A 15,962-nucleotide genomic window follows, 5' to 3' on the forward strand; every position below is an offset into this window, starting at 1 on the left:
AAAAAACTTTCATTATTCTGGAATTTATTAGATATTAAATAAGTTTGGCGTCACTAACTGACCTGAAACAGAGAGAACTTCAAATGATTTACTGTGAGAGAAGGTTGTGTCTTTATTTATAATTTCCATGTAAATGTCTGGTTTACAGAAACCTGAAGTTATTGTTAGCTTCCTAAGTTTGGGGCTTGGACAATCATATTATGTTTTTAATTAAAAATAAACTCCATTGTTTTAAAAACCCTATATATTTTATATTTAGTGTCTGAACATATCTAAGATCACATAAAAAAATCTGATAGGGTTGGTTTACTAGATCCATGGTTCTATAGCTGGTGTCACTTTAGTTGCCTTTAGAGACACTCGTAGAAATTTGTTGACATAAGCTATTTAAAAAGTGTGAAGTGAAGAGTTTGAAGACCCAAACAGCCCATAAAACTGTTCAAGATCATTGATCTATAATGAAATATTACATAAAAAGAGAAGTTGGGAATGTTTAAAGAGTCAAGAAAAAGTGAAAGTGGCTACTTATGCTGCACTTCATTTACTTATTAAGTCTGAACTTGCATCTGCAGAAGACCTGAAACCCAATGTATCCATGATCCATGTTTGAGCTGCAGGTCAGAAAACCGTTAGGCTCTACCAAGGTTTGTTCTCAGTGTCCACACCAATTACTTTTGGCAGTATAAGCTTACAGCTATGTAGGCATTTAGTCCATTTAAACACTATTAAATAATGTTTAATAGATAAACATCTCACTCTAACCTTCTAATGGCAGCCATATTGGATTTTGACATCACGGTCGATGAGCAACTTCATTTTTTCCCTTTTTGAATTCTGTCTTCAGGGAATCTTTGTGTTTGTTTTAACAACATGGATTGTGGACATTTTTCATTCACACATGTAATGCTAATATGTTTATTTTTCCCTTTTCTTGAGAGAAACACAACAAACTGAAAAAGTCCTACTTTGTTATGATGTCTCCACAGCATTTTGAAAACTTTGTATTTTGAGAAGTGTTTTTTTTAATTAATGTCCCATGGTAGTTGATCGTTCAAAAATATTGTGGTTTTTGTATGATCAACCAGGCTGTAGGAGAACACATGAATATCAGAATGCAAAATCACATTTAATATAATAGATATTTTTTATTAGTATGTTCCCCCTCTTTATTTTTCCTGAATCACAATAAAAACAACAGAAAGAAAACAAACGTCTTTAATCAACCCCAAGCTCCATAATGTGAGTAATAAGAGCTCAGTCATTATAATTTCTTTCACAAAAATGATCTGCTGCTCCAAGTTATTGCCAAATAAAAAAGTTTGGCCTTACTCTTGAAGATAAATGGGTTACTATTATAAGATGCATGATTAGTTTCTTTCATTACTGTGTGAAAGATAATTTAATAATAAGACCAAGCCAAATTAAAAACTGGGTTCATACTGTTCTTCTTAATTCAGAATATTTTTTTTGTTTGGAGATTATTCTGCCTTTTGTTTTTCTTGCCTCTTCCTCACTTTGTTTTATTTATTGAAATGTTCTTCGCTCTATAAATCAAACAAAGTTCAATCAAGTTTTTGACAGAATCATGCAGTCTTTTATCGCTCATGTTTGTTGGAAGCAGTGGCCACGCTGCGGGCAAAATTATATCCTTTTTTAAGATGAAGAAGTCACATTATTCCAGTTGTCAGCCCTCTTCCCCTCGATCTTCTTTTCCTTTTGTCCTCTTTTTTGCCTCCTGCCGCTTCATTGGTCACACGCCCTTTTTTAACTTAACTCCTGTGTCTTTCTTCTCCTTCCTCGCTCTCTGCCATAAGCAAGCCACCTCTCAGAGAGACTACATTCCCCCCACCCAAACCAGCACCCTTCTCTTTTTCCCCTTGTCGTCTTTTATCTTCTTTTCCTCCATCCACCCATCTATCCATCACCCCCTCACACACACTTTCCCCCTCTCTTTCCCACTCATTAGTCTACCCATGCTGTGGTTTGTGTCTCCCGTCTCTGTCAGAGCTGTTATCACTGCTGTCAGCTCCTTTGGCGAGAACAAAGTCGTCCTCTGCTCACAGCACCACAAAAGACACGAGAGGAATGAAAGGAAAAGAGCTTCAGCTCTAAAAAAAGGAAAAAAAAACAAAACTAAAAAAGAGGCGGAAAGATGGAAAAATTAAAAGGGGAGGGGGGGAAGTAAACCAGAGGAAAGAAGGGAGCAAGGAACACATCTTTTTATGTCAGCCATGATGCATTGTCATCTGTGGGTTATAACAACCATTGATTTCTCCTTTCTGTCACCCGTTTTATCTATACAGCACAGAGCTTACAGTTGGAAGGAAGATATGAGCGCTATCTCTATACACATCAAGTGCCTTTTCCTCATATTATAAATATATCTCCTGCTAAATCAGCTAAGCCTAGTATATCAACCTCAAATAATTTACCGTGTATTATTATGAGCTGAGAAGAGCAGTAGGTTTGAAAGACACTGAGATATCCAAAAGAGGAAACATAACCATTTAGAACAATAAGCAGTGCTGAGAGAAGAGCCTACTGTATTTTGTAGGATACAGCAGAAGAGTATAGTGGGACTCTTACTTCTGTTGCTTATTAACATTGTCCCATCATCATCATCATCTACTAAGCAAACCAATCAGAATCGAACCATCAGAGGCACAGAGGGTACTTTGGAAACCAAGGGCAAAATGCCACCAGCCAACAGGGCTCTGGTAGCTCAGGGATTATGACCTGCATCATCACGTGTAGGCATAATCTATGTCAGGGATGCCACCCTCTCTGTAGCCACGGTTGGTGCCATAAGTGACATGATGGTGGCTGGCTTGGCTGAGGATAGTGCCATTGAGACTGCCAGCTCCATGGCTGCTCCGATAGGTCCCATTAGCTTGGGAGGAAGAGGAGGAGGAGGAAGGGAAAATGGTGTGGATGTAGGTAACGTCCTCCAGCTTAGGCTGCAGGGACTGATGGGCCATAGCTGTCATCTGAAAGCCTGCAGGAGGGGCCCTGATCTCCAGGATGGAAGTGTCTTTCTTGGTGCCTGACTCTACGTAGTCATCGTAATGCTTTCCACCCCGGCCTCTGCTGTATGAACCCGAGTCCCCAGACATGTAACCTGATCTCTGTCCATACCAGCAGAAGATGGCAAAGATGAGAAGCAAGCTCACCAATGCTGTGGCACCCCCTATAATTCCAGCCAGTGGCAGAGCTGTTAGCTCAGAGTCCTGTCCCTCTTTGTCTGCACCATCCCCTCCAGAGCTGACATCTCCAGTCTCTATCTGAGCACAGGCTGGAGCTGAGTCTTTACTATCTGTGTCCATGCCTCCAGCACGAGATGAGCCCATGCTGGATCCCCCAAAGGAGACCTCCTGTCGCAGTGGCAGAAGGCAGATGAGGTAACGGGAACGTGGAGTGAGCTGGTTAAGGAGGTACTGCCTCTTCTCTCCAGCAACCAAAGTCTCTGTCATTGAGCCCAGAGCTACGCTGCTTCCCATTCTTAGCCATGACAGGCGGAAGGAGGGTGCTGGCTGTGGGTACAGCCAACTCACAAGGACACTGTCTGAAGAGAGAGGTTTAACAGTCAACTCAAAGGCCTCTCCAGATACTTGTCCACCTTCCCCCGGAGGCAGGGGCATAATGAGACCTGGCCACTTAGGCCGCAGAGTGAAGAGAGAACCTTGTGTGGGGACCAACAGAGGGGCAGTTGTGGTGGTCCCATGAGGGACTACTTGACTCTCTCCAACATCATCTTCACCTCCTCCATTTTTTTCGACTGGGTTCACCACTTCTCCAGGACTAGAACCTGCTGGGGGGCCTTCACACTGCTCCATTAGTGATGTTAGATCTCTGAGCGACTGGCCCCGTACAGACTCTGGCCCCTGACAGACAAGGCCTCTGACTGTCACTGCTGACCCACGGCCATGCAACCAGGAATGAAGCCAGCGAAGATTGCAACCACAGTTCCAGGGGTTTCCTCGAAGCAGCAGTAACTCCAGGCTTTCGGTGTCTCTCAGAATCCCTCGTGGCAGACTGGTCAGATTGTTTCCTGACAGGTCCAACCTTTGTAGGTGCTTCATCCCATCCAACGTTGCCCTTGGAATGTGGGTCATCCCGTTGTCTTGCAAGTGTAGTCGAACCAGGTGAGCTGAAGGCAGGTTGACTGGCGGTGACTGTAGAGCATTCCTGACCAGCGACAATTCTGTCAGGTTAGATAAACGAGAGAAGGTATCGTCTGCGATCCGCGTGTTGGCCAGCAGGTTTCCGTCCAGGACCAGACGTCGCAGGGAGGAGAGACCACGGAAGGCATGCGTTGGGATGGTGCTGATCCTGTTGTCATCCAGTCGCAACTCTTCCAGTGACGCGGGAAGGCCTGCTGGAATGCTCGACAGGTGATTCCGAGACAGAAACAGCAGTCGTAGCCTTGGAGTCCCAGAAAAAGCTCGATCCTGGATGCTAACTGTTGATATTGAGTTATCATCCAGGTGTAAACGTTCTAATAATGGTAACTTGGCCAAAGCTGATCGTGGTAACGTTCGTATATTATTATCCTGCAAATGAAGCTCCTTTAGGGACGGAGGAAGGTGTATCGGAAACTCATCCAGCTGGTTGGCGTAAAGGTATATCACTCGTATAGAAGTGCTGCGTTCCAGTGACTGTGGCAGCCCGGCGTTGCTCAGCCGGTTGCTCTGCAAGTAGAGGATAGCAGCCGTTAATGGCAGCGGAGGGATTATGCTCAGGCCACGGTCGTTGCAGTAGACAAAACCTTCATCACAGCGACACACGGAGGGACAAACAATTCCCTCATCTCCCTCGCCTGTCTCCATGGCGATTGCAGCTGCCGCCAGCTCCAGCACCTCAGCCAATAAGGTGAGGACCAGGAGGAGGAGAAAGAGCCAATCGCGGAGCTCAGCAAGACTTTCGGCTGCCATGTTGGTGAATGGTTCCTGACCTGAAGAGAAGGAAAAGTTATATTAATATTAGGATAGGTCAATCATTCTAAAGCCAAAGGTGTACTGATATATTACATTCAAATAAAATAAAAAAACCCCGACAGTTGAAGTGATTTCTGAGACGCTCAGTTTTCAATTCCCACCTGCTGGCTAAAAGTGAGGCCTTTTTTCTCAAGAGTTGAAAAGAGTTGGGAATAGAACAGTCAGACGCCCTGAAGAGAAACTGTCCAGTTCTATATGGGTCAGAGCATCCAAGCAGAAGACAAAGTGACATTTAGATCCAGTGAGTTCAACGAGGGGTGGGTTGACCGGCGATAAAGATCATAAGAATCGGAGAAAGCAAAGAGACAACAGAAATGGAGAAAATTGGACACTGACAGTTGAAATGGGGGGGAAATAAGTGAAGACGGCTTTATTTTCTATGAGGTTAACAGAACTGGAGCGCGTGACACAAAAATGAAATGGAGGATAGATCGGGGAGAAGGAGATTAGATTAATTGGCTCTGGCGCAGTTGATGGATCTGAAAACAACACAAGTATCAAAGTTGCTGTGACAGTGTTAGATCTGACCCTGGCAGAAAAGGAGGATAATAACTCAACAGAGAAACATTAATTTCACAGATTTTTGAAGGTTTACTCTGATGCATAATGTGTCTGTTTGAGGTCATGACCACTTTGTGAACTGTGAACACAAATTAATAACCACACTGAGCACTAAGTGCACGTAATGTGCAGTCTTTAAATTCTACAACGTGTATAATGCACATTTTCGTCAAGCGGTTATTGTTTGTAAATTTTTCCAGACACACTTTGTCTGGAAACCTTTTTTCATTCAGAGAAATATTATTAAAGCACTCTTAAAAACTACTGTCTCACTTGCAGATGTAAAACACAAAACCCCCCAACAAAATTCAGTTTTTGAAGAGAAAAAGCTTTTCAAATTAATCTGGCCTTTTCTTACAAACTACCTCTTACCTTAGGTTAGTTCCCCCCTGTTCCATGTTTCCTCTCTCTGTTAATAATTACTGCTACTGTGGTTTACTGGAACCTTAAACAGTTACTTTGTAAGCCTTTCAAAATGAATACATGACAGCTCTAGCAGTAATCAGCTCTGGGTGTGGCTAATGTTATTTATTTATTTATTTACATAGAGCCAACTATGTTTCCACTTAAATTAAAAGTATTTATTTAAGATTTGGATTAACTAAGGTTGTCCTTCATATATTCAAATTACTTCAATGATCTACAAGATTTAAAGTTGAGAAAACGCTGAAAATTTTTTTCTTAGCACTGTATGTCTTTTGCTTAATATTTTGTTCCCCACCGACCCCCCCAAAAAATCTATAGATTGAAATTTAATAGCACAAATGTTTACAATCTAAGTAATATAGTGTCTTTGGTTTCCATTTCAGTGCAACTATATGTACAATTGGAGCCATGTACAGTAACAAATTTGTTGAAATTACATTTTAAGCACTAAACCCTTTGTCTTCAGCTAGCCTGAGGGTGGAAAATGTGCCCTGATGGGAAAGGGCTGACATGATTTGACAGCACATTTGATAAACAAATCCTCCAAAGGCAAGTTTCTTTTCTGCCCCCCCTTCTGTATATGCACATGTGTGTTCTTGTGTGAACTCTGTGCTCGATGCAAAATTGCCCTTCGGCTGCAGTCAAAATCCATGCAAAGCAAACAAGAGATGGCGACAATAGAAGAAATGAAGAGGTTGGAAGGGGGTGAGGAGACAGATGGAGACTTGGACAGTCAGTCATGGGAGGAGAGGGGAAATGAGTTTCTGGCAGTGAAGACTGAAGTCGGTATCAGCTGAGTTCGCTGCAGAAAGAAGAATGGATCCAATCCCTGACTGGGTGTTGTTTTTTTTTCTTTTCTGTTAGATAGGTGTAAAAATAGCTGTGCTTGGTACTTTTATATGCCTCTGTTGCATGTCTCTGTGAAAATGTGACAGAGATCGGTATCTACAACAACCAGCTCCTGTCTCTGCCTGACACGGTATTAGATACATCAGGGCGAAAAAGTGTCTGTGTCACAGAATTTGGCATTAACCCTGACTTCACTTTCTCTGTTCATAATCTTATTTTTAGCTCAAATCTGTGTTTGGAAGACAGAAAAAGTACAACAGATATACACAGGCACATAAAGGGAGGGTAAAGGTAGGAGCTGAGACCAGATTGGGATGCTCTATGAATATCAACTAGCATATGTTTCAGTGCCACAACATCCCCACTTCCCTCTCATAAATATCCTCTTGGCACAAGCTTGTTTGTGTATTTTCGCCCACATGCCAAGGTTTCCAATCGACATGTTGCTTTAATGATCCTCAGATTTTCTGTCCTATGCCGTCCCTTATTCGATCTCTTGCTGTCTCTTCTCTCTGCTTCTTTATCTTTTACACCATCTATCTCGCCAATCCACACGCCTTCCCTTCATGACCTGTCATTATATCCACTTTAAGGTTTGTTTACAGAACTATCCTTGTCCTCTCTTCCACTGTCTCTATTTTCTTCTAATCTTCTTTTATCGTTTCCTCTCCAGTTGTTTGTTGATTCCTGCACACTGAGATTGGATCAATCAGAAGGGGTTTAGTCTTCCTGCCTACAACTCCTCAGCTCCTCTCCTCTCTTCCTTAGTAACAGAGATCTGGATGCAGCAGACCACCTCCTTTGCTTACTCCTACTCCCTCATCCTCTTTCTCACTCCTCAGCCTCATCTTTATTGTAGAGATGCACTGATCAGAGATTCTGTGTCTCCAATTTTGTGCATTTTGACATTCAGAAACTGATTTTAATTGATTCACCTTAAGAAATATAAATCAGCCTTTCAAAGTATATTTTCTCTACTGTATGTGTCTGGAAGTAAAATGCTTACTAATGCAATAAAATCTTAAAGGTTTGGGATGTAAGTTTCTGTACAAATAAAACCAACTAAAGAGAACAGAATATCTACCTTTTCATTTTACGTGACAGATTATTGCGACTTAAGTCTTGTTTGTATCACCAGATACTCGTTTAATTTTTGCAAGATCCATTCAAAGTAAACGAGTTGTGTCCAGCTTCAAGTTTGAGCAGATTTATTGCCATATAGAGCTGTGAAAGAGTATAACAGCATTTCAAGGGGAAGAAAACGTTACGTCTGCAAACATGGTGATTGTAGTGTGATCTGTGGTGTTAATTTGTTTCCTCCAGTCTTGGACAACTTGCTGAAACCTATTATATCATGACTTCTGCTGTCAGGTCATCAGATCCTTACATCGAGTTTAAACAAACTTGTGTTTTGCAGCTTGTTAGCGATCAAAATTCCACAAAGTCAATCTCTAAATGCTTAAAAGCAAAATACCAAAAAAAAGTAAAAAAAAAAATGGTTTGGGGAGGTCTAGTCAAAGTCCAGACTACTAAGATGTGAAACGGGCTGTTGGTTCTAAAATCCTTTGATTTGGCTGAATTAAAACAAAGATCAAACAAAAATTTCTTCACTTTTTGCCAACTATCAGAAACATTTCATGGTAGGTTTTACCAGAAGGAGTGCAAAAACCAGTTTACACGTTGGTCTGGGTTGGTTTGGATATGTGTTTTGTAATAAATGAAATTTTCACTTAAAAAAAGCATTTTTGCATTTAGTCAGGAGGAAATCTTTGTCTGACGTCTCTCCTATCTTGTAGCAACCTGAATGATGGTCAGCAGGCCTCCACAAAAAATAGTTTTTCTTGAATGTTCCTCCCCCTTTTATTGTTTCTGTGAATGTATTTTCAACTTCTCACTAATATTGAAAAAGAGTTCCACACTGAAGACTGTTATCAGTGTAGCTTGTTACAGTTTAGGTGTGGCAGAAAAGAGATCAACCATTGATAGGGTTAGTGGATTGTATAATCAACCAGTTTCTTGGCGCACCTCAACTTTTTGACTTGATGTGTGCCGACCAACATGCCCCACAGTTAAAACAGGTTCTAGGAAAGGTCATCCTTGAAGCACTGAGCCTTTGTGTGTCTTTGTATTTTTTTTTTCTTATCATGCAGCAGAAAACGACCTGTAGGTGTAGTGAATCTCAATGTGATGAAAGCACAGCAAAGACGTGTGTGTAAAAGGTCTGATCGACCCGGTGTGTGATTGCCGAGGGCTTTCTAACCTGCTCAGTCTCTGTGTCTTTCACGTCCGCCGCAGCTTTGTTTTTCCTGTATCAGGGATTTGTGGAGAAGAGTATTAGAGTGTCTGTGCGTGTGATTGAGGATGCTGCTTTGGATCTCTCTGTGTTAGCACAGTTTCACAGTCTTCTTTGAATCGCTCAGATGTGTAGCCTCTTTCCTTTGGGCTGTTGAATCTTCCTCAGCTTGGGTGAAAGATGATAGGGATGATGATAGCCTGTTCTCCAGGGCTCCACAAGTAGCAATATCAGCATGGCTCAAAGCCGCCACAGCGTCCACATTGGTGTGTGTTGGGTGGGTGTTAGTCCTCCTGCCAAGCTTGTTCTCTCTTTCTGGGTATGGAGCTTTCAGGCCTGCCAACTTAAGTCATCTTCATTGAGTGTCCAGAGGTTTAATTCTGAAACAAACCCTCCACACCCAAATGCTACAGTAGGGCGGGCAGGCAGGCAGTCAGAGGATGGCTGGGAGCTTAAGGGTCCTCCTTGGAAGTCAAAAGCAATCCTGGATCCCCATGCAAGCACTAGGTCATGCTAAAATAGTACAGTGCCATGTCACACTTGCTTTGAAGAGGCAGGTTGTAATTTTAATTGATGCGCAGTTGGGGAGAGAGATGAGAAGAAGCAGCAAATAGTCCTCAAAGGAGAAAATCTGATCTCTTGTTTAGGTTTTACAAGCACAATTATGATTATATAAACGTCACAGTTTGATGATAATAATAAAGATGTTAAGAGGATATGATGGACAGAGCCTCTTCCGCTGTCCCTCAGTTTTAGTCCAACTATCCTCTTTAGTTTACACAAATCAACTGAAAATTCAGTGGATATTCACTTCTGTATTCAATCCACCTGGAGCAGCGCAGGTATGGAGCTCCAATGAGGAGTTCTGCTGCGGTCTCTTTAAAATCCTTCACTTCAGCAGATCAGCCGCTGGTTGGGATGGCCGTCAATCATCTGAAAAGACAGAGCAGATTGGAAAGAGAAATTAGAATTCATGTGGAGAGAAAGGAAACGAGCCTGAATAAATATTTGTTTTTATTACTTTACTAGTATTTTATTGCTGCCGTTATTTAGCTATGGATTTGTTTAATCCATTTATTTTAATAATAAAATGATACTGATATTTAAAAACAATGGTAGTGGTAATAATAATAATCAGAAATAACTATAACTTTGTAAATGTACCCCTACATTAACAACAAAATGAACTGTTCAACTTGATACATACACAAACCAGATACAGAAGCATGACTTTTTTTGCCATTTATTTCTTGTTTTTTCATATGAATTTATTAATTAAAATTCATGTCTTTGATAAGCTTCCCACACATAAGCTTAAGTTGCCGCTCTTGTTTTATTTTTGCCAGGTAAGGGAGTTTGGCTGGTTATCCAGTGTTATTTACACCAGCATTATTATTGTTCAAGCCCACCCAAGCTGATTTTGGGCCAGAGGTGAGGGCACAAGCAGCATTGATGAAAGGTCTATCGTTCAGCTACAGTCAATTAAATATCACTGATTAGCTTCTTAAATGACCCATAAAAACCATTATCCACCTGGGAGAACAAGGCTTTACTGCTGGGCGTCATTGATTTATTTACAGAAAGGCCAGCACCGTGTTTTACTTTTAAACTTTTGTCACTGCTGACTAGTGTCCCCAACTGTGTCTCACTGCATGGCAAGGTCATGTTTGCTGCGCAGCCGCATCCCCAGTAGTCGCTGTTCTGGTAAGTCAGTTATGACCTGGAAGGCACTGGAAGAGGTGGTCAGAGGGTAAACTGAACCAAAGCAGACTCACAGAGGTATAAACTTAGATTTTTTTTTCTGGAGTAAACACTCCTGTATATTACTGATTTTTTTTGTTGTAAATAAATAATAGAACATTTTCTGAAGAAAACTTAGATACCAGGAAAGGTCTGGCCAATTCTTCAAATTAAAAGGATTTGGTTGCCAGTTCAGTTTACTGAAACTGAACTATTTTAGTTTCAGTAAACTGAACTGAAGTTGAAGCGATTGGTCCGCACCATGTTCACAAAGTCGTTGAACTGCAGTCTGTAGAACACGGTTGTCTTTCCGGCAGAGTCTAATCCAAAAATGGTGATGTGAGAGGACTGGAAGAATGACATGTTGGAGGAAAGCTTCGGCTGTTCAGACAGTCCATTCCCCATCATTCCACATCTGGAGGAACAGGAAGTAATCCGCATAGGCGCTTATAGTCCGAAAAGGCAGCAGGAATTACCTCTCAGTGCGAGAGTCCTCTGTGGATAAAATTATTAAATCCGTGTGTTTCCAATATGTTGGCTTCTACTGTCACAATCCTTAAGTTAAGACCAGAGAGGACATCTAAAGTGTGGACAGGATTGTTACTCATTGGTCCAGAGTCTTCAGAATAAATTCAGTCTAACTTTTTATTTGGAGATCAAGGTCTCAGACTCTTGAGGAGGAATGAAGAGCCAGAGAATTAAAGTTCCTTAAGGTTCAGTGGGAAGTTGCCAAAGTGTGCTGGCGTTGGTCCACTGAGTTCAAAATCAGTGCCATCGTCTATCAGGTGATGTCAGTGCAATTTGTGCTTCCCTCTGCTGATGGGCTTTATGGGGATCCTGGTTTCATTTCCCAACAGGACTTGGAACCTGCCCTCACTGCCAACAGTACCAACCCCTGCTTTAGTGAGCATGACCATGTCCATTCACTGCATGTGAACGGACAGAAAACTGGCCTGACCTGAGCCCCATAGAGGATCTATGGGGTCAAAAAGAAGAGCCACCAGAACCAATGCAGAAAAGCTGAAGGGCACTATTAAATGAACCTGGGATTCCTTAGCACCTCAGCAGACCCCTGGACTGCACTGATGCAGTAATTCATGCTAAAGGAGTCCTGACCAACCATAGAGTAGGTATAATGGACACACTTTGAGTAGGCTGGCATTTGGGATTTCCTATACCACTACTTCTCAAACAACATTTTGAATTTATTTACTGAAATAAAGTAACATCTGGATGATATTCTAATTTATTGCTCCTGCAGTATTTAAATTCTGGTGATGGAGTTTGGATGCTATTCCTAAGATATATAGATAATTTTTTTCTTTTCGAGTTTCAGTTTGTTTTTTTAAATACCAGCTGTGTTTTAAGCAACGCCAAGATATAATGTTGAGTTTCACTGTTGGCACAATATGGAGAACTAAAATGGCTAAATAATTATCCCCCTCAGAACGATTTTACCTTTTAAAATTAAGTACATTGTGAAAATGCTTCTTGAAGGTCAACACTGCATATGTACAGCATTACGCTCCCAGCGGACAACAAACCTCCCATTAAGCAAACGACATGTTTTATGTCGGTTCTTTTTTGCTGAGGAGCTTTCATTAACCACCACTCGCTAAGTGCCTGTATCTTATGAGCAAAATGAAACCCCTGGTGAACACTGGTTTTAGAAATATAAGGTTTTCATCAGGCACACACAGAGTACACAGAGACAAATTCATCAGAAGCCATTAACTGCTCCGCTGCTCACATTCGTCCGTTCACTTCATCCCACAGTAAGTAGACTACAAAGCCAACTGGGAGATTTTTATGCAGTTTGCAAAAACGCAAACAGAAACAAATAAAACTGTCCTCATTTTCCTTCCTGAAGGACACACGATGAAGCTGAGAAGGATTTGTTTAACAGACTAAAGCCAGAGCCTGTGTGTGGCATTAAGCACCCTTCAGAAAGGGTGCTTAATGCCTAAACTGAACGCCTGACAGTGTAGATTCAAGGTGACGGTATGTGTGTGCATTTTTGTTTTACATTCAGCAGCATCCCTGGTTAAACAGATGGGAAAGAATGCATTTTACTGGGCGCAATTTATAGAAAGCGGTTATGTAGTGATATAAATTGTCCTATTCATAAAAACAGCAGCAATGTGATATCCAGTTTGTGGATTGTAAACTGATTTCTATGTGCAGAGTGAAGCTGAAATATGTGATGAAAGCAGATTCATTTGGGACAGAAGGCTAAACATAGTTTGAAAAATGTAATTTACATAGAAAGAACATATTGGGGACTAAAGACTAAAGAGAAGCAGCATTCAGCTTCTATGCACCACAAATCTGGAACAAACTTCCAGAAAACTGCAAAACAACTGAAACTCTGAGTTTCTTTAAATCAAAACTAAAATGTCACCTGTTTATGGTTGCTTTAGAATCATAATAAATGGAACATTGACCAACGTGTTTGATGTGTATTGATAGTTTTGATGATGCCACTCATTAAAATGTAATTTTTGTTTCTGATTTCTCAATTGCTGACTGTATGGTGTATTTTGTGGCTTTTTTGTGTGTTTTTATAATGTAAATTACTTTGAACTGCCTTGAACTGAAGTATGCTATACAAATTGGATTGATTGATTAAAGAAATTACCTAATCAATACTTCCAAGAATATAAAAGTTAGTTTAAACATAGGATGATATATAGCTTACAAAAAGAATAAAGTGATTAAATATACTGCTAAGGCATTTAAAAATATTGACAAGAAAATAATATTAAATGGACATTAATGAGTTATAATGAAACGATAATAGGCATAAAAATGCAGTAACATCAACAGAGATATTACAGAAGTCAGTAAAAGTAATTAGGGTGTTTAAAACATCTCATTAGAGTTTCAGGAGTAACAGGGTCTCTGTAGGAACTTGGGCTCTGAAATATGTTCATATTTTCCATACTAAGCCTTTATGGATAAGTCTGACATTTTTTTATTTATTCTCGCAACAGTTTCTTCTTTTATTTTATTAACCACGAGTAGTTTCTGGTAAAATAGCTGTATTTTATTTTTGGCAACTGCAATCAAATTTTCTCATGTTATTCACTAACAGGCTCATAGCAAAATATAGATTTAATTAGATTTGGCTTGAAAACTGAGATTTCTATAGCTGGCTAGATTGTAAGAATAAGTAACCTTCGTGATACTTAATGCATACTGTCTGAATGTGTTGAAATTAGGTAACCTAAGTTTAAAACTACTAGGAGTCCAAACAAAATAAAATAAAATTATACAGTTATAGCATATTACATATGCACAGTTATATACGCAGTTATATTAAACTTGAATAAATTGTTAGGCAGTAACTTTCGCAGATCTTACAATGTCTTTAGGAAATGGTCTTTAAGAAATCTTAACAAGTCTCAAGTAGTGAAACATACAGAACACCTGGAACTAAGAGACAAAGTGATTAACTCATAATACTGTTTGGGTAAATAAAATAAACAATCAAAGAAAATTGAAAAATAATATACTTTAAGTAAATCTAAGTAAATTGTTTATCTATATACAAATAACTTTTATGGATGAAAAAGTAAACTCATTTGAGAATTTATTTTGATGCTCCAAATATAAATATTTCATATTGTACATATTATTTTATTGTAAGATAATACTTAATTTCTCTTTAATTCTTAAGTAAAAATACCACACAAAGCACATTCATCATCTATGGTCATCAAACAGCATTTCAGAAATATGGAAGACGGGGTAGAAAGCCACTACTCAGTGCCTAGACACTCACTCAACACTGTATTGATCAGACATCATTGTGTAAATAACCAGTTAACATCAGGAGCATTGGTGAAAATAGACTGATATGTGACGCTAATTATCAGAACAAGACCTTAATCAAGGTGTTGCTAAAACTCAACCCTTGGTGTACCTATGATTATGATTTTGTGTTTGTTGTACCCCCAGTGAGCCATGCATCTGTCATTTGGTAGACCAGTTTATAACAGTCATAGCTAGACCTGTCACAATAACCAATAAATAATTAATTGCATGATAAATTAAAATGAACTGAAGATTGTGTTTTCCCTATATTGTGTACAATGAATGTGTGGGGATCCAGGGTTTTGGGATGGTGGGGTTGTTCATCTTTTGTCCACCAGAGGGCGTCCTGAGGTTTTGCCTGGAGGGTTGGCCTTCAGCTCGGGTCCCAACACACCTGATGCCAATCTCGTCAGCTCCTATAAGAGGAGGGAGTCACCGTCACTTCACTGCCAGAGTGTCACCAATGTTCGGTACTACAGGCCCCAGAGTTCACACCTCTGTTTTTTTTTGTGATTTAGTCTAGACAAGTTCTCAGTGAACCTTTGTGTCTCTCCCTCAGAGATCCGAGATTGCTGTGCTGTGGAATCCCTGTCCGCCCGTCCGCACTCCGACGCCGCCTCTTCTGCCGTCCACCTCCCACCATCAACCCCGGACTCCCCAGGCGCCCTTTCCCCTCCCGGCTCGGACCCGCTCCAAGCCCAAGTAGGTCCACCGACTCCGTTTTGTTGCATTGAGGATTCCAAACTGAACCAGAATTAACCCTCCCTGTCCTCCTGTGCTCAGAATTCTGGAGTCAGCCGTGAGAGGAGATCCATGCCCCCCATGTCACCTGCCTTCTTCCTGTTTTGCTTACAATAAACCTCACACAATAAAAACTAGTGCTCTCTGTTGTGTTTCTGCATGTGGGTGAAGAAATTAGAATCTGACATGACAGAATGAGAGTATGCACCGGAGGCTGTAGCCTCTGTATGTCTGTCATGTAACCTGTTCTGGATGTTGTATTCAGACAGTTGGAGACCAAAGCAGCCGAAACATCAGTCATCAAAGAAAAGTTTATAGAGCAGGAGAAAAATAAGAGAAAAAAAAAAAAAAACATCTGTTTGTATGCGATTACCTGGAACCATATTAATGTTTGCAACTAGCCTAATTATCAACCACTAGCATCAAAACAGGTCATAAACAAGTCATAACTTTAAGTCAAATGCTTCATATAAAAGCACAGTCAGCAAGATAAAGATACACGTTTATTGAAGACAGCCTTATTTATCTGGTTAGATTTATCT

At 40.5% G+C, this 15,962-nt stretch overlaps 2 protein-coding genes and 1 long non-coding RNA gene across 8 annotated transcripts in view; 2 read left to right on the plus strand and 1 right to left on the minus strand.

Moving 5' to 3' along the window:
• The window catches only part of macrod1 (mono-ADP ribosylhydrolase 1), a 188,455-nt gene that overhangs the window by 25,869 nt on the left and 146,624 nt on the right, over positions 1-15,962 (plus strand). The window lies entirely within an intron of this gene.
• The window catches only part of flrt1b (fibronectin leucine rich transmembrane protein 1b), a 54,168-nt gene continuing 39,141 nt past the window's right edge, over positions 936-15,962 (minus strand). For 2 of the 3 annotated variants that reach the window (XM_015033613.1, XM_015034356.1), the window contains exons 2-3: positions 9,091-10,056; positions 936-4,951 (exon numbers count right to left, since the gene is read on the minus strand). In XM_015033613.1, coding sequence (XP_014889099.1) covers positions 2,745-4,931 — 2,187 coding nt within the window. In that variant the 5' untranslated portion in view covers positions 4,932-4,951; positions 9,091-10,056 and the 3' untranslated portion in view covers positions 936-2,744. The remainder of the gene's footprint in view (positions 4,952-9,090; positions 10,057-15,962) is intronic. The other variant, XM_015035126.1, reaches the window with a different exon arrangement.
• LOC106951751 (uncharacterized) lies at positions 13,242-15,287 on the plus strand. Its single transcript, XR_001425904.1, has 2 exons — positions 13,242-15,149; positions 15,239-15,287. It is a non-coding gene; the product is annotated as an uncharacterized LOC106951751 (long non-coding RNA).

The sequence above is a fragment of the Poecilia latipinna genome, unplaced genomic scaffold (assembly GCF_001443285.1).
Source record: "Poecilia latipinna isolate Pla-1442-1.1 unplaced genomic scaffold, P_latipinna-1.0 Scaffold0, whole genome shotgun sequence".
NCBI classification, from domain to species: Eukaryota; Metazoa; Chordata; class Actinopteri; order Cyprinodontiformes; family Poeciliidae; genus Poecilia; species Poecilia latipinna.